Source organism: Sceloporus undulatus, chromosome 8 (assembly GCF_019175285.1).
Source record: "Sceloporus undulatus isolate JIND9_A2432 ecotype Alabama chromosome 8, SceUnd_v1.1, whole genome shotgun sequence".
NCBI lineage: Eukaryota > Metazoa > Chordata > Lepidosauria > Squamata > Phrynosomatidae > Sceloporus > Sceloporus undulatus.
This window is the reverse complement of record NC_056529.1, coordinates 719606-744696: the sequence shown is the minus strand read 5'-3', so window position 1 is coordinate 744696 and position 25091 is coordinate 719606. Positions and strand designations below refer to the sequence as shown.

At 43.4% G+C, this 25091-nt stretch overlaps 2 protein-coding genes across 5 annotated transcripts in view; one reads left to right on the top strand and one right to left on the bottom strand.

Moving 5' to 3' along the window:
- Window positions 1-6989, bottom strand: part of LCMT1 (leucine carboxyl methyltransferase 1) — a 17500-nt gene extending 10511 nt beyond the window's left edge. Inside the window, exons 1-5 of one of the 2 annotated variants that reach the window (XM_042480757.1) lie at window positions 6764-6989; window positions 6114-6250; window positions 4458-4579; window positions 3573-3649; window positions 1455-1516 (exon numbers count right to left, since the gene is read on the bottom strand). In XM_042480757.1, the coding sequence (XP_042336691.1) occupies window positions 1455-1516; window positions 3573-3649; window positions 4458-4579; window positions 6114-6250; window positions 6764-6852 (487 nt within the window). In that variant the 5' untranslated portion in view covers window positions 6853-6989. The remainder of the gene's footprint in view (window positions 1-1454; window positions 1517-3572; window positions 3650-4457; window positions 4580-6113; window positions 6251-6763) is intronic. The other variant, XM_042480758.1, reaches the window with a different exon arrangement.
- Window positions 6990-7353: 364 nt separating this feature from the next.
- ARHGAP17 (Rho GTPase activating protein 17) overlaps window positions 7354-25091 on the top strand; it is a 43919-nt gene continuing 26181 nt past the window's right edge. For 2 of the 3 annotated variants that reach the window (XM_042480756.1, XM_042480754.1), the window contains exons 1-2: window positions 7355-7586; window positions 24818-24857. In XM_042480756.1, the coding sequence (XP_042336690.1) occupies window positions 7555-7586; window positions 24818-24857 (72 nt within the window). In that variant the 5' untranslated portion in view covers window positions 7355-7554. Of the gene's footprint in view, window positions 7587-24817; window positions 24858-25091 lie in introns of all 3 variants that reach the window. The other variant, XM_042480755.1, reaches the window with a different exon arrangement.

Here is a 25091-nt window from a genome sequence, read left to right as displayed (position 1 = left end):
GGTTTGCAAAACTATGCAATCTTTTAGCATGCATCAAATAGGTTTTTTTAAAAAATCATTAGAGCATTTCAAGGAGAAGTTGGTCTCATACCAAGGGAACTGTTAACTAAGAGAAAGCTAACATCTTCCTTCCTTCCTTCTTTCCTTCCATAGTCTACAAGACATCTAGAGAAGCCACTCACCATTAAAAAAGTACTAGACCTTTCTTCCTTTCAAGAGAGACATTAGCTGCCTGCCTGGACTGGAGACTGGCACAGTGTTTGATGGAGGGAGAAGGCAGCCCTGGAAGCTAAGCCTATCTGCTTGGCACTTGTGGGAGAGCAAAGGCTGTTGCCGGAGGGCAAGAACAATGTCAGGGCCATTTCATCAGGGGAAGCAGCAGACACCAGAGCGCACACATCAAGACAGGGAAAGCTGAGCAGCCAAGCATCTGCTAGACGTAATCCTTCCCTCCACTGCCAATCCCTTTTCCTTAGGTTTCATGTCTTATTTAGACTGTAAGTCTGAGGGGAGGGAGCTGTCCAATTGATGATTTGTAAGTTGTCCTGGGAGCCTTTTTGCTGAAGGGCAGGATATAAATACTCTAAATAAATCAATAATAATTCAATTAAATAAAAAAATATATGAAAACTTGAGCCAGGTGGAATGGCAGGCTTCTCTTCTTGCCACTTTGCATCAATTCCTTACCAAGTTCAAAATTAAGCAGACACTCTGGCACAGCTCTCTTTCACCAAGGAATAACACCTCGAGAGGTGGCTGTGGCATGAGCCCTATGTAAAAACCCACAACAAAACCTCCAGGAGGTCCGTAAATCCTTACAGACACCTGTAGCCCAACAAAAACTGCTCTCTGATCTTCAATACCCTGTTTACCATCACTGGTATTTATTTACTACCATGTCTACTAATGTCTAGGCAACGGGTGAGGATGATGGAGGGGGCGGTTGCTATCAGGTCCTGTTTAGAAAGGTACCCCAGGCATCTAAGGCTAAAATGGCAGATAAAGCCACCTTTGCAACTGGCAGATGGCACCACAGGGCATCACAGTTCTGTCATGTGAACTCCAGTAGAGCGTCCAGGTAAAAGGTTCACATTGTTTTTAAAGGAGGCAGAGGAAGGCAATGCTTCTCTTCCCCCAATGCTGTTTTTACACTTGATGGTTTACCTTTCGAAGCAGTAGGTTGTGGAACAAGGCAGACAAATAGAGGTTGAGGGTGAGGCAGAATACCTTGTTAAAAAAGCTAAGGCGCCTTATCAAAAAAGTGCCAGTAGATTTGGGAGTGGGGCACAGAGGGATTAGTGAAAGGCAAAGGAAAAGTTCAAAGCTTTTCCCTCTTCCCTCCCATTACCTGAAATATTAACAACACACCCATGCGGCAGAAAAGGAGCAAGGAAGAGCAAGTATCTTGGGAAAAATGCCACCCTGTTTTACTGACGCTTTTTCAGATGACTCACCTATTAGGAGAGACTCCCCTGAATGGCTTTCCATGATTGGTTTTGACAGGGGAGGCTTAGATCTGTGGGAGAGAAGGACAAAAAAGAAAGAGGGGGAGGGAGAAAAGAGACAGTGAGGCGTCTCACACAGTGTCATCGTTCCCAAAACATTGCCAAGATTGGGCTAGACATGCCTGCCCTCTACTGGAAGGACACCACTAGACCTGACTTCAGAGCCAGGCTGTTGAGCTGGTGGCACAGGCAGCACAAAGGAACACATGCAGCTGAAATTGAGGGCTGGTCTGGTCTGGACAGAAATGGGATTTCTCCCTGATGGTCTCTGGAGGAAAGAGAGGAAAGGCAGCAGGGCACAGAGGGAGCCAAGCAAGAAAGGCACAAAGGGAGCCAAGCACAAATGCCCTGCTCTTGTTCTCCAAAAACGCCTGGACCAGTGGGCAAGCGGAGTCTGGAACTAAGGAAGAACAGCCCTTGGGCGGCATAAAACCTCCAGGCAACTTTATGATACCTGGATTTCAGAGATGTAATTAGCTATTTGCTTGAAACAAATGCTCTTGTCTATTCTGGATTTATTTCAGGGCAGCCACTCTCAGTTTGCTCCATCCTCAATATGACATCCCTTCAAATAGTTAAACAGGGCTATCATATTACTCTTAACCACTTTATCCTTTCTTACATGCCCCCTAAGTTTTACCCTTGACTTCTCCACAGGTCATACCAAAATCAATAATTTTGGCCCCCAAATCCACCCTTATTTAAACATGAAGCCAACTAATAGTCGCGCATATATGGTACATATTTTCATTCCTTTCCACGATAGACATGATACCCATATATACTCAACTATAAGTCGATCTCATGTATAAGTCGAGGGCAAGTTTTGGGTCCAAAATTATGGATTTTGCTATAATAATAATAATAATAATAATAATAATTTATTCATAACCCGCCCAATCACAAGGAATTTGGGTGGGTTACAACAATAAAAATAAAGATAATAAAATAAAATACAACAATAAATAAAATACAGTAAAATAAAACAGAGCGACGTGAGTTACAGTAAATTTGTCTTTTTCACTCCCTCCTAGGTCTGATGATGACAGTTGGGGCAGAAGGAGGGCTCTTCTTTTTGAGGCCAGAATATAATTTCAATTAAATTAAACTTAATTCTTCTCATTAATTTAAGGGAAGAATTGGTGGACAGAGTGACATAAGTCACAGTAAACAGGGAGAGGAACTAGGTAGGGAAGGCCTGCCGGAAGAGATCTGTCTTAAGAGCCTTCTTAAAGGCTGTAAGAGCAGAAATGTCGCGGATCTCCTTCGGCAGGTCATTCCTTAGCTTCGGAGCTGCGATGGAAAAGGCCCTCTGGGTGACTGAAGTTAGCCTAGATTTTATTGGCTGAAGTAGATACTTCCCCGAGGACCTTAGAGTGCGGGACGGTCAGTACGGAAGAAGGTGATCCCTTAAGTATTCTGGATCCATAGATAAGTCGAGGGTAAAATTTAGGGGCATATAGCAAAGGATCTAAAGGATGAAGCAAAGCAAAACAATGTTAAAGAATTTATAAAATTCCAGCAGACATAATTCTATGTGCTTACTCTTAAGATTAGATGGATGAGAGAGTAGAGGGGGTCAGTGCTTCACATATATTATTATACAGTGGGTCCTCGCCTTACGCGGGGATCCGTTCCAGATCCCTCCGCGTAAGGCGAATTCCGCCTATGCTCAAGCCCCATTGTAAATTGAATGGGACGCGCTGCCCCTTCCACCCCTCGGCTTGAGCGCGTATGCTCAAGCCGCGTAAGGCGCGCCTGCGTATGACGCGGGTGCGCTGTACTCTTTTTTTTCATCAGGAAATTGTTCCTTCTTTTAATAAAAGTACAGTAGAAAGCAGAATAAGAATACAGTACTTACAATGATGCATTGATAAGTCGAGTCAGTTTTTGGGGGTCAATTTTTCGACCTAAATTTTTAGACTTATACATGAGTATATACAGTAATTTGAAGAGGAAGAGGCCATTTCCTATTTTAAGCCCTTATGTGCATTTTTAAAAACAAAACAAAACTAATACACATTCCTCTGAGTGGCTCTCAAATACAACATGGGTGCATGAACTTACTTGATGCTGTGGATTTTCCTTGCGACTATGGATGGAAAGTCAACTTCAAAGTATTTTCTAGGAAGCAGGTTTTCATCCTGAAAAGGACAGAAAAAAACATACAGCCACTTTAAGACAATGCTGGTGGAAAAAAACAATTCAGGCCTGAAGTTTGAATGTAGTACAGAGTTTTGCAAGATTTACATTCTCTAAAGGCCATTCCCAGGTTGACACATGCTGAAGAAAGCTATGTGTGTGTTTGTAAAGGATTTGGGGGAGACTAGAGTACTCTGTCACCGCGTCCAAGATGCAAATCTGTGGAAAACTCTTTACGTAGACACATGCAGCCATGTCAGCACAAGTCAATCTGGGAATGGCCTTTAGGGAATGTAAATCTTGCAATGCTCTATCCTAAATCTGTGCTCTATTCAAGATGAGTTCAGTTGGAAACGCAGAATAACGAAAGAGGCAGGACAATACTGTCAGAAATATCTTCTACTACTTATTTTTTCAAGAAGGAACCACAATATTCCCCAGAACACAGGAAGATTGGTAATAAAGTTGTCCCTCCATATCCACAGATTCTGCAACCATGGATCCAACCATCCACAGTTGGACTATTATATGCACACGCACATACACACAAATTCCAAAAAGCAAACCTTGATTTTACCGTTTTGTATAAAGGACACTGTTTTACTACCCCACTGTATATAATGGGACTTGAGCATCCAGGGACTTTGGTATCCATGGAGGTAGTTCTGGGACCAAATCCCAGCAGGTACTAAGGGATCCTGTATATCAGTTGAGAGGAATGGAGCAAACTTTCGTAAAGGGTCACTAGAGGTCTATAGGGAGCTAAGAAGTCCCTGCATGCACTGGGGTTACCATCATGGCCTAACCAACCTTCAGTTTCCAGAAAAGGGTATCCATGCCAGCACCAAGGTTTATAATTTGACAGTTGCACTTGGTTTTCTGTAAGAAAGCCTTAAGCAAGCGACCAACTCCCTGGACACGAGCATAATATCCTAAGAGGAAAAACAACACCGTCAGAGTTAGACAACAGCATCAATCAGCCAACCAGTATTTTTACTCTTAATACATCTTTGAAAATTTTACTGTAGTCATTGGGGAGGGAGACTTCTTCTTTCTTCTTTCCCCTCTCATCTCTCTGCACCCCCACACAGAGTATGGAAAAGTTACTTTTTTGGACTATAACTCCCAGAAACCCCTACAAACCTGGCATTTTGGGAGTCCAAAATAGGAACTTGTCCAAGCTTTCCTTCGGACACATATTCACACAGCTAACACAGATATCTTATCTTAAATTTGCTCATGATCTTATTATTCAGAGATGTAGCTATGTTAGTCAGGAATATCTGTATGCAAAGGGACATGCACCATTTTTGAGACTGTGGCCTGTTACAGACTGCCAAAATAAAGTCTCTTTGAAGGTATGCTGTTTAAATGATGCATGCATCCTAAGAACCTGGAAGCTGCACCAAAGCTGCCCTCCAGTGCTTAGGAATGGAGAGTGGCTTTGGCGCGACCTCCGGACTCGTAGGACCCATGCATCATTTAAATAGCATACCTCCAAAGAGACCCGAAGCAGCTTTATTTTGGCAGTCTGTAACAGGCCTGTGTGAAAGAAGTGGTAGCATAAGTTTCCATAGACTTGGTCTCCTTCCTCAGATGCATGGAGTGAACTGGTGCCCAGGAAGGACCTTCATAATCAAACTTTATATATAGCTATAGAAATGCAAAACTTGTGGGTATGGAGATGAGGCGATAAGATCAGATTTAAATAGAATTCAAGATATAGCTGAGTCAGTCTGTAGAATAAGTCTGTAGAGAGATCTTGTAGCACCTTTGAGACTCACTGAAAGAAAGAAGTTGGCAGCATGAGCTTTCATAGAGTTCAGTCTACTGTACTTCCAAAAGCATCTGAGGAAGTAGACTGAAGCCTATGAAAGCTCATGCTGCCAACTTCTTTCTTTCAGTGAGTCTCAAAGTTGCTACAAAATCTCTCTACATGCAAATACTAAGATATAGACGTGTTAGTTTGTAAAATCAGTATGGAGAGAGATCCCTTCCACATTTAAGCCAGGTGTCCCCCAACCTATACCTATGCATTTCATTTTTTCTACCTAAGTGCAGTACCTTACATTTCTCCGTATTGAATTTCATTTTGTTAGCTTTCTAGCCTATTCATTTCATTTTCAATCTTGATCCTGTCCTCTGGGGTATTAGCTATTCCTCCTAATTTAGTGGCATCTGCAAAACTGATAAGCATGCCCTCTATTCCTTCATCCAAGTCATTGATAAAGATGTTGAATAGCAGACTGGGCCCAGGACAGAGCCCCACTGGTCACTTCTCTCCAGGATGAAGACGAAGAGGAGCCATTGCTGAGCATCCTTTGGGTTCGGCCGGTTATCCAATTACAAACCACATACTCTCAGCCTCAGAGGATAGCAAGGGCAAACCCTCTCTGAAGGAACCTGCCAGGAAGACTCCATGATAGTTTTAGGGTCACCGTCATTCAAAGGCAATAGGGTTCTAACCACTCTGCCGCCTTGTTTCTCTCCCTATGAAGGCGGATGTCTCACCGCGACTGATTTCGGGCGCCTTCCTTTCTTTGGGCTGCCTCACAAAGTATTCAATGTAAGGGTCTTGCCAGTAGCCCATGTTGACGGCGAACCTGAACGAAGGAGAGAGAGAGAGAAACTCCATTCAAAGCACAGAAATCCAGGCTTTTATAAGGTGTGGGAACCGTTAATAACTTATATGAAAGAAGCGAAGGGGGACTTTACAGCTATAGCCTTTGATTAAAATGGAAACAGTCTAATGACAAAATGTATCTGTATATGCAAAATTAATACAAACTATTTGAGGGAGAAGCACAGAAACCCATTGGATCTATTCATTTACTTTATTCATTAGGTCGCCTTTCTCTCAGGCTGGGGCCCAAGGCGGCTTCCATTCCAACAGGGACAGGTTTTTAAACACAAACCATTTTAATACTCTACAAAACAGGTTTGAAAGGAGCAAATGCTAACAACGAATAAAGCATTTTGAAACAGGGGAGAATAAAAGGCTAAGGACGCCTCCTGACGGATTCGAACTACAACTCCCATGATGCCTCTGCACTAAAAGCGACGGCAAGAGGCGCTGGGAGTTGTAGTCCGGCGCCGGCCTAGGCTTAAAGACGCACCGCTTGCACTGTGAGGCGTCGTCGCAGGTGCCTCTGACGGCCTCGTCGTTGGCCTCGGAGCCGAAGAGGTCCCGGGAGGTGGATGCCATGGCCGCGCTGCTCAGCGGAGGGAGTCCATGTCGGCCCTGGCAGCCGAGCTCCCCGCCTCAGCGCTTCCTCAGAGCGACGTCCACGCCGAAGAGGGCTCTCATTGATCTGCGTCAAAGCCTCTCCCGCCTCCTTAAGGCGCCATGACTCTTCTTATTGGTCGACTGAAACGTCACTTTCAAAGGAGATCCAATCAAAGGCTGAGTCGCGGTACGCAAGGCGAGCAAAGAACAGGAGTGTGTAGAAAAAGGCCGACAAGAGCGCTCCTCCCGCCTCTCCAAGGAGCTACGACTCTTTCTATTGGTCGAGGGACATGTCACTTTTCAAGGAGGATCCAATCAAAGGGATGCAAAGTTTGCGAGGAAGAGGAACGTGTAGAAAAAAGGCCACTGCGCGTGCGCAGCTGCGACACGGTCGGTCGCTTTTGACAGCTCCACGGTCGGCGCGAAATAGTGACGTCATCAGAGAGTGAAGCGGATTGGGCGCATGCGCAACGGAAGTGACGGAGGAGGAGGAGGAGGAGACGACGAGAGGGCCGAAGGAGGCGGCGACGTTTGCGCTTCCGGTGAAGCCGGGCCTGAGGGCGAGGGAGGCGGCGGCCGGCGGCGGCGGCGGAGGAGAGAGACGAAGAAGGAGGACGAAGAGAAGGAGCGACCCTTCATCCGCCTCCTTCGCCGCCGCCATATGAAGACGCCGTTCACCGCATGAAGCAGCTGGCCAACCAGACGGTGGGGAGGAGCGTTGCCATGGAGACCCCAAAAGGAGGGGCTTTGACTTGATGGCTGGCTCTTTGCTGTGGCATTCGGGAGTTTTGTGTGGGGCATACTCCAGCTCCCAGAATGCCATAGGCCTGCTCTTTCTTCAGTGCATTGTTTTAAAGTCTGTTATATTTTTTAATTCCACGCTGGTTAATTGTATCTTAAGGGGTGGTTTATTATTGTTATTGTTGTTGTTGTTATTATTATTATTATTATTCTTTATTTATATAGAATGGACCTTGCATCAAGCGACGTATTTGTTTGCAGTTCTGATTTAACAGTGTCTTTGGGTTGGCCTTGTATGACGGAGTTTGGGTTGGATTCGGGGTCTTGAGCCTTATTATTATTTACTATTATTATGATTATGCTTTTCATATAGCAGTGTAGATTGCACAGCGTTGTACATACAAACAATAAAATGTACGACTAACCTGCGCATGGCGACAATCTAAGAGTCTTCCATGTTTCCTATGTAATGGGGCAGTGGTAAGTTACAGTTAAGGCATCCTAACCGAATGTCGCCATGTTGAGTGTGGATTTTGTTACCTGTTTTCATCCTGGGTGAAGATGGTTCAGAAAGCATTAGCAATAAAACTGAGCCTGTTGCAGACTGCCAAAATAACGTGCTTCGGGTCTCTTTGGAGGTATGCTGTTTAAATGATGCATGGGTCCTTAGGACCCATGCATCTTTAAACAGCATACCTCCAAAGAGACCCAAGCAGCTTTATTTGGCAGTCTGCAACAGGCCTTGCTTCTATTATCAGCAAACATTCGCTTCACAAAGCGTCTCTGGACCAGCTTTGCGGCATGCAAGCTGTAAAGAGAAAATGCCTTCTGGAAAGGTCAATGCGTTTGCTGATGGACCGTCCAACTGATAACACCGTTTGTCTGAAGTGGATCTGGAAGATGGGTGGCTGTGATAAAGACAAACAAATTGCAGCGAGGCATTTGTGCTCTAATGCATCTGCATTCTGCTTTTTCAGATGATCTCTCCAAGGCAGTTTTTCAGTTGCAGTCAGCCATTAGTGGTTTTTAAGCAGCTTCCGGTAGAGATTCGTTGCAGAAGTCTGAGCTGGGATGCAGGCAATGCATGTATGACTGAGGCTGCGTCTTCCTTTTCAGGGTTTGGCAGAATCATTAAGGCTGGCGAAGGTAGTTTTCTGTCGCCATGCCATCTTAGCATCTATGATAGCACTGGAGCCTAAAGACACCCTTCACCTGTATCCTTGGCTCCTCCAAAGGGGTTCAGTATATTGGATCCCATCCGCTTGCAATGCTGGGTGATTTTGGTTTCACCCTTTAATTTCAGAACCAGCTCTTTTGCGTACAAGTCATTTCTGAAAATACTTGCCTGCCTGAATGGCAAAATCAATGCTCTTGGTTTTCCTTCTCCTTTTGTTTTCCTCTAGAGTCTGTGATTTGTTCCTCTTCCAACAATCGCAGAGCTGATAATTGTTAGGTAACCGGATCCTAAACTGGGGGAGAGAAGGAAAGAAGTTGTTGGCTTGTGATGCTTTGTTGTCCCTGTCTTGGTTAGCCCTGTGGAAAGGCCACAAGCACACAAATCAGGAGTTGTCAAATCAGATTTTGCTCCTGCCCGAACCAAGTGGCTTGTCTCTCAAGGAAGCTCCCAAGTTTGTCTATGGGCCTCTTGTCCAGCTTGGATGTGACGTTCAAACCAAGCAATCTAATGCTCAGAATAAATAAACGCAGGCTATCATTTACTGTAGATTCAGTGCTGTTATTTTACTTTGTCAGCATTGGGTCATCAGTGAGAGGGTTGATCTGCAAACATAAAGCAGGTTACAGTATTCAGAAACTTCACATATGGTTCTAAAACAGGTAGTAGTGTATTGTTACCTTTAACAGGTCAGCGAGAGCCCAGCATTGTGTTGTTGTTGTTATTATTATTATTAATTACATTTTGTTATAAGAGCGCCACAAAGCTTTACACAGCTCTTTACAGAGAAAAACAATCCAAAATGGAAATCAAGATATAGTAGATCTTGATTTCAGTAGGCCTTTGACAAAGTTCCATGATATTCTTGCAAACAAGCTTGTAAAATTGTGCTAGACAAGGCAACTGTTACACTGGATTTGTAATTGTTGACCGGAGAACCCAAAGTGTTCAGCAATGGCCTTTTCCTCCTGGAGAGAAGTGACCAGGGGTGTCCCGTGGGCTCGGTCCTGGGGCCCAGGCTATTAACCATCTTTATCAATGACCTGGATGACAGATTGGGGGCATACTATCAAACTGCGCGATGACACCAAATTAGGAGGATAGCTAATACCAGAGGACAGGATCAAGATTCAAAATGACCTGGAAGACTAGAAAACTGGGCCAAAGCTAACAAATGAAATTCAACACGAGAATGTGAGGTATTGCACTTTAGGAGGAAAAATAAATGCATAGCTATAGGATTATGGGGACACTGGCTGAATGAAACCTACATGTGAAAGGGATCTAGGAGTCCAAGTAGACCACAAGTTGAACATGAGTAACAGTGGACGCAGCAGCTAAAAGGCCAATGCATTTTAGGCTGCATCAAGAAGTATAGTGTCTGCTCAAGGGAAAGTATAGTGCCACTCTATTCTGCTTTGTCCAGGCTCCACTGGATATTGGTTATTTCTGGGCACCACAATTCAAAAAGGAATGGAGAAACTGGACCATGTGTCCAAAGGCGGCGACTTAAAATGGTGAAGGGTCTGGAAAATCATGCCTATGAGACGCCTTAGGGAGCTGGGGATGTTACCTGGAGAAGAGAAGGTGATATGATAGCCCTGTTTAAATATTGAAGGGATGTCATATTGAGGAGGGACAGTTTGTTCTCTGTGGGCCAGGACAGGACGGAAGCAATGGATGCAAGCTCCGGAAAGAATTCCAGTCAGCATTAGAAGGCACTCTGGAGTAAGGGCTCTTAAAAAGAGGAAACACTCCTCCATCAGAGATTAGTGGAATCTCCTTCCTTGGAGGTTTTAACAGAGGCGTGGATGCCATCTAGGAGCTTATTAGACTGCTGGCAAATGGGGTTGGACTGGATCAGGGCCCTTTCGTCTTTCCAACTCTTATTCTATGAATAAAAGCCTGCCTACAATGTACAATCTAATCTGCAATCTAGTTAGTGTGTTGGACTAGGATTCTGGAGGCCAGAGTTTATTAAATCCCTACTCAGAGGTGGAAACCCACGGAAGACTTTGAGCAAGTCTCACTCTCGCAGCCCTCGAGAGGAAACAAACTCTGAGTTTTCTGCACTAGATATTTTCCCAGCTCTCATAACATACAAACAACGTACAGAGAAGGGACTGAGCCTTTGAAGGTGTCTTTGCCCGGAACTTGGATCAATTGGATTTGACGCAGGACCTTCTGGCCATATTTTACTATTTTTTTAAATAATACTCTTTATATTAATCAACTACATTAAGACAAAACAAACAAAAACAACAATTAAAATACACAAGCATATTTCCAAATATCTTTTACTCTGTTAAGGACGGGAAGACCCTGCCTCTGTTGTTGTGCTATTCCACTGCCTTATAGCTACTTTTGTTGCTTTGTGTTGCCTTCAAGTAATTTCTGACCTAAGGCTGTCCTATCAGGAGTTTTCTTAGCAAGAATTGTTTTCAGAGGGGGGTTGCCATTGCCTTCCTCTGAGGCTGATGAGGAGTGTGACTTGCCCAAGGTCCCAGTAGGTTTCATAGCCATGCCAGGAATCAAACCCTGGTCTCCAGAGTCTTACTCGAACATTTAAACCACTCCACCACACCGGTTCATCTATAGCTACACCCCTATTAAGATAAGACCAGCCTAAGCCAATGGTTTGTCGTTGCTTTCCAGATAACTTCATGCCTTTCATCTTTAGAACACGTGCACAGTGTTTTCCTTTGGAAGGACCATGTGGAAAACTCTCTTGAGTGTTGGTGGATATGGGCGGGTGAGCGGAACATGCAGGACTGAAGGTGACCTTTGCTGCAGCCGTGGGTGTGTGGCTGGGTGGGTCCGGGACCTTGCTACGTCCCACCGGATCTTCTCTTATTGTTTAATTTATGGCAGGCCATCTGAGAGTGTATTAGCCAGAGCCATCCAAGTGCATTCCTCTGCTAGATAACAAAGTTAATGTCTCTTCCTCAGAAGAACCGATGTTACCTACCAGGGCGTGTGCATGTCCCCGTGCAGATTGGCAAGCAAGCATGCTTGGTCCTTGCTGCTTTCCTCTTCAGGTTTCCATGATAACCCTTTAGAGAAATGTCATTTCTTAAGATCTCTTTCATTATGGAACTTGCTGACCTAATTCCCTTTACCCAAATATGATTATGCAAAAAGAGGCCAAACAATGATTGCAAAGTGGTATTCCCAAATTCATTCATTTGAAGTTTGAACGTACTTAATTGTGTAGACAGCAGCATCCTTAGGCTCAGGTTGAATACCATTGCTCTTTTAAAAGAGTGATGCATGTAAAATTGTTTTTGAAGATAAATTTTTAAACATCTACCACAGCCCTGTTTTTAAGCCGAGTGATTTATGCTTGTGTTGTGTATTTAAATCCAGCATTTCTTATTATTTATTAAATATGCAATAAAATACAGTGTTAAAAGCACTTTTCTTTCTTGGGATCATCTATTACCACCTTTTCTCTCATAGCTTAAGTCACAGGACCTGTTACAGACAGCCAAAATAAAGCTGCTTCGAGTCACTTTGGAGGTATGGTATTCAATGATACTGCTCCTAAGAGTCCAAGGCCGCCCAAAGCCGCGCTCCAGTCTAAGGACTGGATGCAGCTTTGGTGAAGCTTCCAGACTCTTAGGACTCATGCATCATTGAAATACCATACCTCCAAAGTGCTCGAAGCAGCTTTATTTTGGCTGTCTGTAACAGGCCATAATGCTGATTTCTTGTCTATCTTCCCCATTCCTCTTTCGTTACAGATATTACAGTACAATCCTATTATTCCTAACTTTATTTGCCTATATTATCATACCAGAGTTTGTTTTCCCTAAATATATGTAATATGTAATATTACCTATCTATAATGGCTTAACTTTCACTTTTGTCATTAATTAACTTAACTTTATTTGTGTGACTTCCTTAATATAAACTTGCATCTACTGTATTATTACAGCCAATCTCATTTCTCACATTAATCTCTTAAATTTAAAATCCAGCCCTTCCGAAATCTGCCATGGCAGTGATTTTGGAGAAAAGAGTCCTGCAGATCTAGGGCTGGGATTGCAGTGACCTTTTGGTGTTGGAAGCGCAGCGAGGGTCTCCTGGGTTGATGCCAGAGAACTAACTGTGTAGGAAGCTGGCTGTTTTGCAGTAGCACTTAGTATCCAGTAATATATACCTCCACAGAAGCACCAAGGCCAGGAGAAGATGTTGCAGAGCTGTGAAAAGGTGGAGGGAGGGATCCCAGGAATTTGGCAAGCGATTTGGTCGTGTGACATATTCTCCAGGATGACAGAAATGATGTCTAGAATTACAGGAAGGTGGCACCACTTGGGTAATTTTGTGTGGAAGATGAGGTAAAAGGGTGTTGCCTGGCATGCTTTGAAGCTGACAGCATAATAATAATTGGGAGATGTTATGGTTTTTTCCAGGCTTTAACTCTGACTGTGTTTGTGTTTTTTTTAAATAGAGACCAAAGCTCGCTTCCGCTCTCCATGTTAAGAGGGCCCTTGGTATCTGGTTCCAGGACTCTTCTGTGGATGACAAAAGCCATTAAATACAATGGCATACAGAAATGGCGTCCCTTATATAAAAGAGCAAAGTCAAGCTTTGCTTTTTGGAATTTATATCTTTTTGGAATATTTTAAAGCCATGGATGGTTGAATCCATGGACAAAGCATCTGTGGCTATGGAGGGCAGACTGTACTCATGTATAAGTCTAGAAATGTCAGTCTAAACATTGGCCCAAAAACCCTGGGTCAGCTTATCCATAGGTAGTGTAAGTTGTTTGTTGTTGTTGTTGTGTGCCTTCAAGTTGTTTCTGATTTACAGCGACCTGAAGGTGAATCTATCATGGGATTTCCTTGGCAAGTATCTTCAGAGGAGGTTTACCATTGTCATCTTCTGAGGCTGAGAGTGTGTGGTTTGCCCAAGATCACCCAGTGGGTTTACATGGTTGAACCGGGATTCGAACCCTGGTCTCCAGTCATAGTGCAAGGCTCAAACCAGTACACCACAAATCGTATCCAAAAAGGAACCATCCCCTTCTCTGAATTTAGTGGCAAAAGACAAGAGCTTGGTCCATTTCTGGAGAAGCTAGAAGAATAACTGACCCCCTATTTTCCAAAACAAACAACCGTCAACCAAACCATCCCCCAAATGCGTTGGTTTGGGTCCCATTGCCATGTTACTATTTCCCCTAAAAGGTTAAAAAATGGGCCTTTTGGGGGCTCATATTCCAAACTATATACGATGCAATGTCACTTTTGGGTGTGACTGTAAAAGAAGGGGAAATGACGTAAAAATGCTTCAAATTCCATGGTGCCGAAACTAAAGTATGAGGAAGCAGCTACATTTTTCATCTGCCACTTGCAGTAGAGGCATGTCTGGATGTATGGACACATGTGTGAATGCTTGGATGTTGCTTGACCAGGGTTGAGCAAGCTGGCTGATGTTTCCTTTACCATCATGATTCGGTCAGTAATATGCAAAGAGGCCTTACTTAGTGTGCCAGGCATTGTTCTTACTTGTTTTTCCTACAATCTGCCATTGTAGGTTGCTGCATTTAATTCAAGACAATGCTTCCTTTTCTGTGCGTTCAGGAAAGAAAAGATTTCTGCAGCTGGATGGATCACTTTGTTACATTTTAACTGCCTCTTTTTCAAGCTTGCACTGCGTGTGATCTTCTGCCTTTCAACATGAGTGGCCATTGAACAAGCTTTAAATTAATGAGTGTATCTTCCTAAAATCTTCTGCAAGGCAGGTGGAAATTGAAGTTAATATCTTCATTAATCTTCCCTAGGCTGAAGTTCAGGAATGTTTTGAATTTGCTTCCAGCAGAAACTGCTGAGCTTGGGTTTCATGCAGTCTGGAAGTCTTGTTCCTCACCCAAGCTTTTTTCAACTAAGGCATTCAGGATCTTACAATACAGAAATAATTTCAGAACAATCTATTGTTTAAAGCCTTGGGAGTGTTTTGTCATGGAAATGCCTGAGGTTTCAACTGTTGCATAGAATAAACTAAATCTTTGACCAGTTGTTCCTCTCCTTCAGCTGTATCCAAAACTGCTTCCTTGCGTATTTGGCCTATCCTAGGCATGCTTATATAGGACCTTTAGTACTTCCTGATGTATATTTGTTCAGTAGCCGATGGCTACTTGTTGTTGTTATATCTCTGACCTTCCCATTTTCCATAGGGGCCTAGTATGAGACTACCTTGCAGCACCATTGTGATGATAACTGAGCTTGTGAATTGTTTTGAAGACAGAGCCTCCCAATTCTGTGCTTGGCAACTCCCACAGTTGTTTGTGAAAAAGCGTCTTGGGTGGTGTCACCCTGGTTATTTTAGGTTACTTGGAGAATCGTGCACCGTAGGTTGGAAAAGTTCAAAGGTTGGGTGTGTTCGGTGCCATGCTGCTTCCTTCAGTAGATTTCCAGCAAACAAAGTTGTTTAGTCTGTCTCCTTGCGTACCAGTGACTCCCCTTTTCCTTGCAGACGCTGACCTGCCTCCTCACGGCTAGCCGTCGAATGAGTTCAGCTTGTGTTTTTACAGAAGAGTGATTTGGCATCCCACTGGTGTTGTAATCCGAGCCAAACACCAGGAAAAGCCCAGGATTAGCCCTGCGATCATGAGGAATGTGGAGGAAGTGGGACACCATAACCTCAGTGTGGACTAGGTGCTGGCCAATGAAATACTGAAACCCAGGCTTTCAGGTTGGCACATTCTTGGTCAGGGCAGGGTAAAGTGCCCAAAGCACCTGTAAATGTGCGTGTGCACACCCACAAGGCAATGCGTTTCAGCTCAACAATTAAACAAAATACCTCTGGAGACAAAGGTGTGGGAAGCATTAGGAAGCAGGAGTGTGCATTTGCACATAGTAAGATGGGTAAAAAATCATTTTTTTAAAACAATATCAACCATCCAATTTTGGGGGCAGAGGAGTTTTGGCTATGATTTTCTTCTCGCTGTAAAATTCTGAATTCAGTTTGAACTGGTATGGTTGATTGCATTGAGTCTGTCTCCCATCATATGACTGTGTACTTAGAAGTCAGATCCATGGGAATTCAGTGGGACTTGTGTGCATTCTCGCAACTTGAGTTAGGTGGATTCAGGTCCCTTTGAAATCATGGTTTGATTAAAGTCCCATTGATTTTAGCAGGAACTGTGTACAACTAACTTAATCCTTTTTGTCATAAAAATTAGGCTACCATCATCACCGATAAATAATAAATATAGAATGTGGGGCTAAGCCAGGTTTACCCTTTTTACTTGGTCATTGTCATCTTCTTCCCATTCTTTTTCATTGCTTCCGATAAACCAGGGGATTCTGTGCACTTCAGCAGGGCAAAGATTCAACCCAGTATCTCTTACAACTGAATGAATGGTCCTCTTAAGAAAAGCTCCTTTCTGTTGAAAAAGAAATGTTGATACCACCTTTGTTCATCTCACAGCAGAGTAGTTCATGCAATTACTGTATCTAGGTTTGACACAGGGGCCCAAGGGACTAGCAAGTCAGGTCTGGCAAAGTGACCCATCTGCTTGACCTTTCCTTCCTTTCTTCCATTTAGTAATCATCTTCCTGGTAACCATTACAGTCTGTAATTGGCTTAGAGTCAGCGTTCCTAGTCATAAGAATCCGTGTTGCTCTGCATCCCGCAGTAGTTTCATGTAGGTGCAAAGGGTGGAACCATAAATAAGAAGCAACTGTTTGTGTGTCATTAAGAATGACTGAAATGGACTTTTTGTTGCATCACTTCCTTTTCAGACTTCTCAGCGCACTACGGTATGAAGAAGTAACTGCCGCCAATGTTTCCCTCATAGAAGAAGCTCAAATACTGGGAATGGGATTTTGCATAATACTGCACTTCATAAACTCATCAAGCCAACAAAAATATCTTGCTTTCCACAAATATTCTTCATAGGATGTTGGGGGGGGGGGTGTTTTCAAGCCATGAATGGTTGAATCCGTGGATATGGAGGGCTGACTATATATTTCTAAAGTGGCAAGAGACGGGTTGTTTGGCTACTCCCAGCATTCCCAGCCATTGGCTACTGGGACTTCTTGTTCCAACATCATCTGGAGGGCTGCATGAATCCCACCCTATTCCAGAATTGCTTAGTGGGCTAGTTGAGGCAACCAGGTCCTGATAGAATCCTAATCCCAAAAACCTAGTCCTGGCATAAAGTGCTTGTTTGTTTGTTTAAAAACGGTGTGTAATCCTGACTGTGCGTGTAGCCTGGAATTATTATTATTATTATTATTATTATTACTATTACTATTATCAAGCTTTATTTATATAGCACTGTAAATTTACACAGCACTGTGCATATGATCTTTTAATTAGACGGTTCCCTGCACTCAGGCTTACCTTTGTGAGTACCTTTGAAACTACAAGACATCCATCATTCGACCGACCTGAATGTGACTTTTTTAGGAGCAGTACCTGCCATACCAGCTCAGATAGGCAGCTAGAATTTAAAAATAGGAATGACTTCACCTGCCAAGGGAACATAGGATTGAGCAGGAAAAAGGACAGCGGCACGTGGGTAGGATTTGTGAGGCTGGATAGCTGTGCATGAATTCTGGAAGGATAATTCAGTTATACTGTGAAGTATTTCTTCACCCACAAATAGGCTATTTGTCTGGGCAGGTACTGGTTTTACAAGTTATGTCCAGTGTGCTGCATTTTACGTGCAATTAAAGAAAGATTCTAGGGGCGAGTGGGAAGGTGAGATGGTTATCTCCCTTACGTTTTACCTGTGAGTTTCCTGGAGTTTAACTGGTCCCAGGTAGAAACAAATTTTAGGCTGTGTGGCGACTCTGTCTCATTCAACAAAGGGAATCCCTGGGTTCTGTGATCGTCAGTGAAAGCAGTTACCCAGATGTTTATGTGATAAGGCACTGTCCAGAGTTGCCTAGCTTTGAAGAGGCAAGGTTTATTTTTATTTTATTGAAGTACTTTTACTCCTCTCCTTTGCATCCAACAAGATAAATAGCAGGAGGCTTGAATGACCTGGGAAATGTGAAGTCGAAGGTTTCTGAAGATGCCAGTCACAGATGCAGGCGAAACATCAGGGATAAATTCGGCCCCATAGCTCAAAAAAGCCACAAAAAGAACTGGGAAATCTCTAGTTCAAGTCCCACTTAACTGTATGTTTTGCCACAGAGTTTAAATTATAACTTTTCTGGACTGAGAACCTGCCTCATGTTGTTCTCTAAAGTGACACATACAGTGAAGGTGCCCATGAATTGTAATGCAATCTATTGGTGGCCATGGATGGCTCCTTCTCTCTTTTCTGTCTTCCATGTTGCAGTAAAGGCAACCTTCTTTGATGAGAGACATTTGCAAAGTGCTAAATGATATTTCATTAAAGCATTAAATAACATGGCAATTTTTGGGTACAAAATACATGCAAGGACTGCAGTGTTAATGAGCCGCCTGCTGCCAAGGATGTTTGCAGCTGCTGGTGGAATTAAAATGGCATTATGTGGCTGGGTGGCTTTAACGGGATTATTTCTTGGAGCTCAGCCTTTCACTGTGAGGGATTTTAACTCCGGCAGGGCTGCTCTCCTGCTCTGAGCACTTGGATGCATGGACTCACTTTCCTGTCGTAACTCTATGGGGCGGACACATTGCTGGTGCTCTTGTGTGTATCCTGTTGCTAAGCAGTGTTAAAACAGAGAGGAGCTCCCAGTGACGCAGATGCTGGGACTGGTCAGAGGAGCCGGCTGAAGCAAAGTGGAATTTTTCTGGCTGCAATTACTCTCCAACCTTGGTGGGGCCCCGTTTCAGACAGAAGAGGCCAAGGAAGGAGGACGGCTCCATCCCAGCAGTTTGTCTTGACAGCTGATCGCATGCAAGGCTAGTCTGGCCCTGTCCCTCCATATCTCTCTCTTTCATCGTTGCCAAATTCTTTGGGGTCTTTTAAAAGATAACTTTGCAAAAGCTGAACTTCTCCAGCAGTAAGGAAGATAAACATCTGGCAGGCTGGGAAGTAGAGTGCAAATATAAATGTGGAAAATAGATAAAAATACATAGCAAATGTGGGAAAGTGAGACATCACCTATGAAGGCAAGAGCCCCTGGGATTATGTGGAAAACCGTAGAGTCACACAACAGTCCTCTGGACTCTTCTGTCCCCAACAGAGTGGAATCACTTTTTCTAAATACTGTATGAGTGGTGACAGACTGACCAGACTTCTCTCTTACTTCTGCTTTTTCTCTTCAGATGCAGCAATTGCAGAAAATGCAAATAATTCTAGAGGTTGTGCATTGTCCTGACTATTTGATCTTAGGTGCAGGCAGCTTGCAGACCTCTGGATGATGTTGGACTGCAGCTCCCAACAGCCTTAAACAGTATAAACGGTAATGCAGAATGACAGAGGTTTCAATACAATAACATATTGGAGGCAACAGTTTGCTCATATGTGTATGAAAGTGCCTTTTATTCTTTCCTCTTTGTAGAAATCTAACCCCAAAGCACCAAGCTCAGCACCAAGTCATGGAGATAGACCTTTTGAGGGGCAATGTACCATCCATATTACAAATTGAACTTTCCATGAGTTGGGGGCCAGGGGTTGATATCCTGAGGACAACCCACCTTTTCGCCCCATATTTCTCTGACCCAGTGAGGTGCTGGGTGTCTCTAAGAGACCTCTGGAGTCAGTAGAGTGCTATGATTTGGTCATAGTGACCTTTAAAGATCCAGTTTGGCATTTGTCGGTGCTTCTCAGTCCAGTTTTGGTGATCAAGGTTCACAGGGTTCCTGTATCATCCGGCATCTTTTGCTCACTTGCTGTGCCAGCTGCTTCCCCTCCTAGCAAGAAGAGATTTGTCTGGCTAACCTTCACTATATTTTGTGAACAACTACAGTTCATTCTGCATAGAGATGCCTTTGACAAATGCTGGAAAACCTCAACTAGTTCAATAGCAGGGCAGCCAGACCTGTTTGACCAGGGTTTGCCGCGGTTAACCTTGCATTTCCAGTCTTGAAAGAGTTTCTTTTGCTCCCAGTTAGTTTCTAGATGACAGTTCAGAGTATTTGTTTTTTAAATTGCACACCAACAAATGTCAAAGCACACAACACAATTAAAAATGCTGATGGGAGAAACAGTGATAGATTTGAGGTGTTGTTTTTCCGCCACAATTTTACATTAGCTTTGTTTGTTTTTTAAAAGTGTTTGGTATTGTTCTGTGACTGTAAGGTTCCTAATGGATTCTTCAAATAACATTGCTTTGAAGCAAAATAAATTAAATATATATGTTGTATTGGTTGTCTATGATTCTGTTAAATACTGAGCCATCTGGGGCAACTCAAAGCAGTCTGGAGAGGGATTAAAGTCCCATCGTCTTGTCTTGGTGATTCGGAGAGATGCAGATAGCTGTGAGAGACCCATCATTACAGGAGGCAAAATCCAGATGTCAGAAAAGCTGGCACCACATTATGGTAAGCACAGATTTAACATCCCCCAACCCTTGCCTTTAATGGTGGTGTCATTTTAACCAGTAAGTGCAAAGCCCTCTTGTTTTCCAAAGCGCACCTCTTTGTAAGAGATCTGTAAGTTTGCTGAGGGGAAACTGGCCCTTGAGTTTAATGGAACCTTTTTGTCTTGGCTTCAGCGCAAAGCTGCAGATTTTTTTCCGCTGTCCCCCCTGGCTGTGTCCTGGCATCCAGTCCAGCCATTGTGCGATGGAAAGTCAGCAGGATGTATTGGTAATGCAGCCTCTCTCCTCTCACAGCTCCCTGGAAAACTTACTTTTCCGAGACAGAAATCCTCATGCTTTTCTTGCTGAAGAAAACCCAAAGCACGGTTTGCTGCTTCTAGAATACAGATCTCCCTACCTTCCAGCAGATATGTGCGAGCCTGATAAATTAACAACTAGATTCAATAATAAGGACATGGGCTTCGTTGGAAAAGAATGGGCCCCTCTTTTAGAATTTTGTAGAGTACGGGAAAGGGAAAACAAAATGTGGCATTGAATGCTGAGCTTAATGGATGTAATACTGTTTGGGACTGAAATCAAAAGATAATCAGAAGTCAAAAATATTGAGCTAAGCAGGGGCTATAAGAAACCAGATGAATTAGAATTTAGGAGGTGGTACTGATAGTAACTTTACATTTGATGTTTTTGTTTGTCTGATTGTAGGTGTATGAAAGAGCATGTACTGAAATGAGAGATTTTGGATATGGTTAGTGTGCTTACGTTTACGGATGTTAGAGTAATAAAATGAGGTGGGGAAAGAACACAGATTTCCCTACCTTCCATCACCTCTGTAGCCCCTGACCCCAAGTTTTCCTTGATTGAACCTCTGAGTCAAGGTTTCTGTGTCCAGTTTGACAATGGGACTGAGTCACTGGGGCTCTAATGGGTGCCCTGATCTAGTTCATGGCCTTTCCCAACCTGAGCCAGCTTTAGGTTGTATTTTTCTTTCCTTGTTGACCATGAGTGACGGTTTGTTTCCATCCTCCCTGCACTTCTTGGCCTACTTTTTCAGCTTATCTACAATCACAATGGGAGGCCACAGACGAGTACTTGGTGTCCCTTCTAGCTAGGAAATTGTTTTTCCTTATGATCCGATGTTTCTCCCATCAGATCTCCAACCCTGGCTGATAACCAATTATTATATCCTGGACAGTGTTATAGGCAAGGCTGAGAACATCTCAAATATTGGAGAGCTGGTATCTGGGAATCTGCAAGGTTTTTTCTAGCTGAAAGTGGAGTCATTCAAGAATCTTTCCTGGAAGATTATGTAATATAAAAGCTGACACATGGTTTTGATATCTTGTTTGTAAAATAGTCTTCTTGCAGAAAAGCATTTGGAAACATGTGAGCATTGGCTTAATCGGTGGATCCACCAGAGTGGATGCTTTGACAAGAGGCCCCTCTGAATAATACTGCATCCGCACTGCAGAACGAATCTAGTTTGACACCGCTTTAACTGCCATGGCTCCATCCTATGGAAGCCTGGGATTTGTAGTTTGTTGTGACCCCAGAGCTGTTCTCTGACAGAGAAGGCTAAATATCTTCCAAAACTACAATTCCTAAAATTCCATAGCATTGAGCCATGGCAGTTAAAGCAGTCTCAAACTAGATTAGTTCTGCAGTGCAGATGCAGCCTCAGACATGTCTTGCAAACTCAGGACAGCTGCTGTGGCTTGCTTGCTTGAACCCATTTCTCTTTATTGCGGTCTTCTTCTTCTCCTGCTGCCTTCCATTGTTCCCTGCATACAGTAATTGTCTTTTCCAAGGAGACATGTCATCTCATGGTGTCCAAAGTATGATAGCCTCAGTTTAGACGCATACTTACAAGCCGTGTTTGTAACTGGCTGTGTGGAAGGACTGGAAACGATCCAGACAGAGTCCTTGGTGTAATGGGGTTCATTGGAAGAGTTAACAGTGAGTCAACCGGGAGTCCTACTAGTCAGCCTCAGCCTGAGAGAAATTTGTTGTGTTTCTGGTAGCTTTACTCCCTCCGCTTTCCCAGCACTTGCCAGTTCAGCAGCTGGTCCCTTTTGTAACCCGCTGAGCAGATAAATCTCCACTTTTTCTATGAAAAGCCACATCACATTTAGAGGAAGGGCTCCTGGCTGTACAGAGGTTCCCTCTTTCGCTTTAGCCCACACATTAATGTGGTTGCACACTGTCTCCGTTGCTTTGCACTTAATTGTTAAATGCTGTGTCAGAAACTTCCTTAGTTTGAACAGCTCATCTGTTTTTGTAATTCATGATGTTGATAATATAGTCACATACATTGGAAAACATTTCTAAGTAGTGGTGCTTTGCAAGGAGAAAATATTACCTTGTATCATTCCCAATGGAAGGATACCTGGGATCTCCTCTTGAACATCTTTACTCAGGTACACGCCATTTGGTTTGATTAAGACTTATTTCATGTAAGTGCCTTTGGGATCGTCCCTTAGATTGCAATCCTAAGCACATTTCCTAGGGGAGGACAAAAACTCCATGGAACTCCTGTGAGATTTCTAAATAAAACACACTCAGGGCTTCAGTCTTACTCTACCAAATTGTTTGTTCATTTGCTGTACAACAGGCCTCACCTGAAAGACAAAGAGCCCTCCTTCCGACCACCATCTTGAGGGGGAGAGAGGCCTATGTGAGAGAGCAGATGAGCTGGACTTTCCCCCTTCCCTACTGTCATTCCCTTCTCCTTTTGACCATCCATTAAGAACCCAAGCCCTCCCTTCAGTCCATCTGCCTTGGTCCAGGCCTCGGAGGTAGAGAAGAACTGCTGGCCCTCATCCCCTTCCCCTCCAGCTCTCCCTTCTCCTTTTGTGTCGTGGCTTTTTAGATTGTAAGCCTGCGGGCAGGGAACCGTCTAACTAAAAGATTGTATGTACAGCGCTGTGTACCTTTACAGCCGCTTTATAACTAAAGGTTAATAATAATAATAATAATAATAATAATAATAATAATAATAATAATAATTCTAAAGTGTTGAGGTTGTTTGAATACACTTAAAACCTATTAAATGTGTTTTATGCCTTTCCTGATTAGGTATTTCAGTTCACAAATTAAGAGAATTCAAGGTTTTGTTTGGTCAAAAAGAGGATGTCAAATCAGATCACGTTCTGCTAAGGGAGGAAAAATTCAAGTCAAAGGCAAACACCACTACCCAGCCATAATTTAGCAGCATAATTTAGGGGGAATGATGGAGAAAGCTTCCTTTCTTAATGTTGTTGAACTGTTAGCTTGGGTGACCTACTAAATATAAATTGATCACTTTATGTCAGTGGGCAGTTGTTAATGTTTGGCTGTGATGCTGACAAGGACTCTGGAAGTCATCCACTTAGTGTCAGAGGCCACATCTCTAGCAAGGCAGAGGAAGGAAAGGAGTCACTTTTCCAAGCAGGTTGACATTTCCCTGGGCCAGCATAAGCTAGGAGCGCATGCAGACCGTATTAGAAGGCCTCAGTTGCACATGGTTGGGAATCTTGGACCCAGGCAGCTTGAAGGTTAGGGTCTGGTGGTCCTTCTCAATGTGGTTGCTTTCTCTCTGGGACGGATGGCAGTGGGGCTGGAAACCAGGAGGAGCACCAGCACCATTCGCTCCTCGCCTCTTTCCCAGGGAAGTTATAGGGCCCAGTGAATAAACAACTCTCTGGCTGGCAGCCACCTGAGAAGCTTATGGAGAAATGCTTTTGGAAATCTGCTGCCAAGAATTGCTTCCGGCCAGGTAGAATTCCACATCAGCGTAATGGGGAAGTGCTTTGATGCTGCCTCAACTCCCATGAGGTACTGCAGGTCCCATCCCTTCCCCTGCCTTCTGTCACTGCACTTAACCCTTCTAAAATTCTCATCTGCATCTCCTAACTCTATTCATTTATTTCTATTTTTATTTATAATGTTTTTCTCTACCTTTCTCTGTCCATGATTTATTTAGGTTGTTACTTTCAACTATTCACATCAAGGTAGATCAGGGTGCGAAGATGTGCCTAGCTGGAACTCACATCTCCTAGCTTGGGTTGCACCCCACCGCATACTGCCCTTCCAGTGGCATGGTTGCTACATTTGCTGTAGGCATCAGTGTTTCCAGGCTACATCTCCTCACCCTCCCTTAGCATTCAATGGCACTTATGGCATGAATATTATCCATTTTTACCAGGACTGAAACTTGTTGTGTCTCCAAACATCCAAAATCTGAGAGTCAAAAAAGTCACTTCAGGACATCTTGTCTGGAACAAAGTGGATATGTTGAACAAAGTGCCGGCTATGCTGGTGCATAAGAGATAGAAAATATAACGCAGTCATGGCGAAGGGTCTCAGTAATATCATGCCCTTAGTTTCCTAGCCCTCTCTTCTATCTGCCCCTGTTGAGAACCAAAATGTAGAAAACCTTGTATGGATTTATGCGTCTGGGTGGATGTTAAGCCTGGTACTTGAACCGTGTGAAGAACTGTTCTTTAATCTTGTTGTTTGGTTTGGATAAACAGACTGCTTCTGCATATCAAAAGTATACTTGTACTGCCCAGCTTTGCTCAGCGCACAGAATGATTCTAATGCCTTTCTCTCTCTCTTTCAACAGAGCTGAGAAAACGGAAGTCCTCAGTGATGATCTGCTGCAGGTATTTAAAATGAATGAATTAATGTTGTATCTTCATTTCTATCAAAGGCTGGTTTAGTGAGATTTTGCGTTGTTTTGTTTTTCACTTCATTTTGTTGGGGGTTTTTTGTGATGGTTGCTCATTTATTTGTTATATTTATTATATTTATCCTGGGGTTTTTAAGAAAAGCTGCAGTATAATTTCAGATTACTGGGATGCACACAAGCTGCAAGCAGATGTGAGAGAGCAATCAAA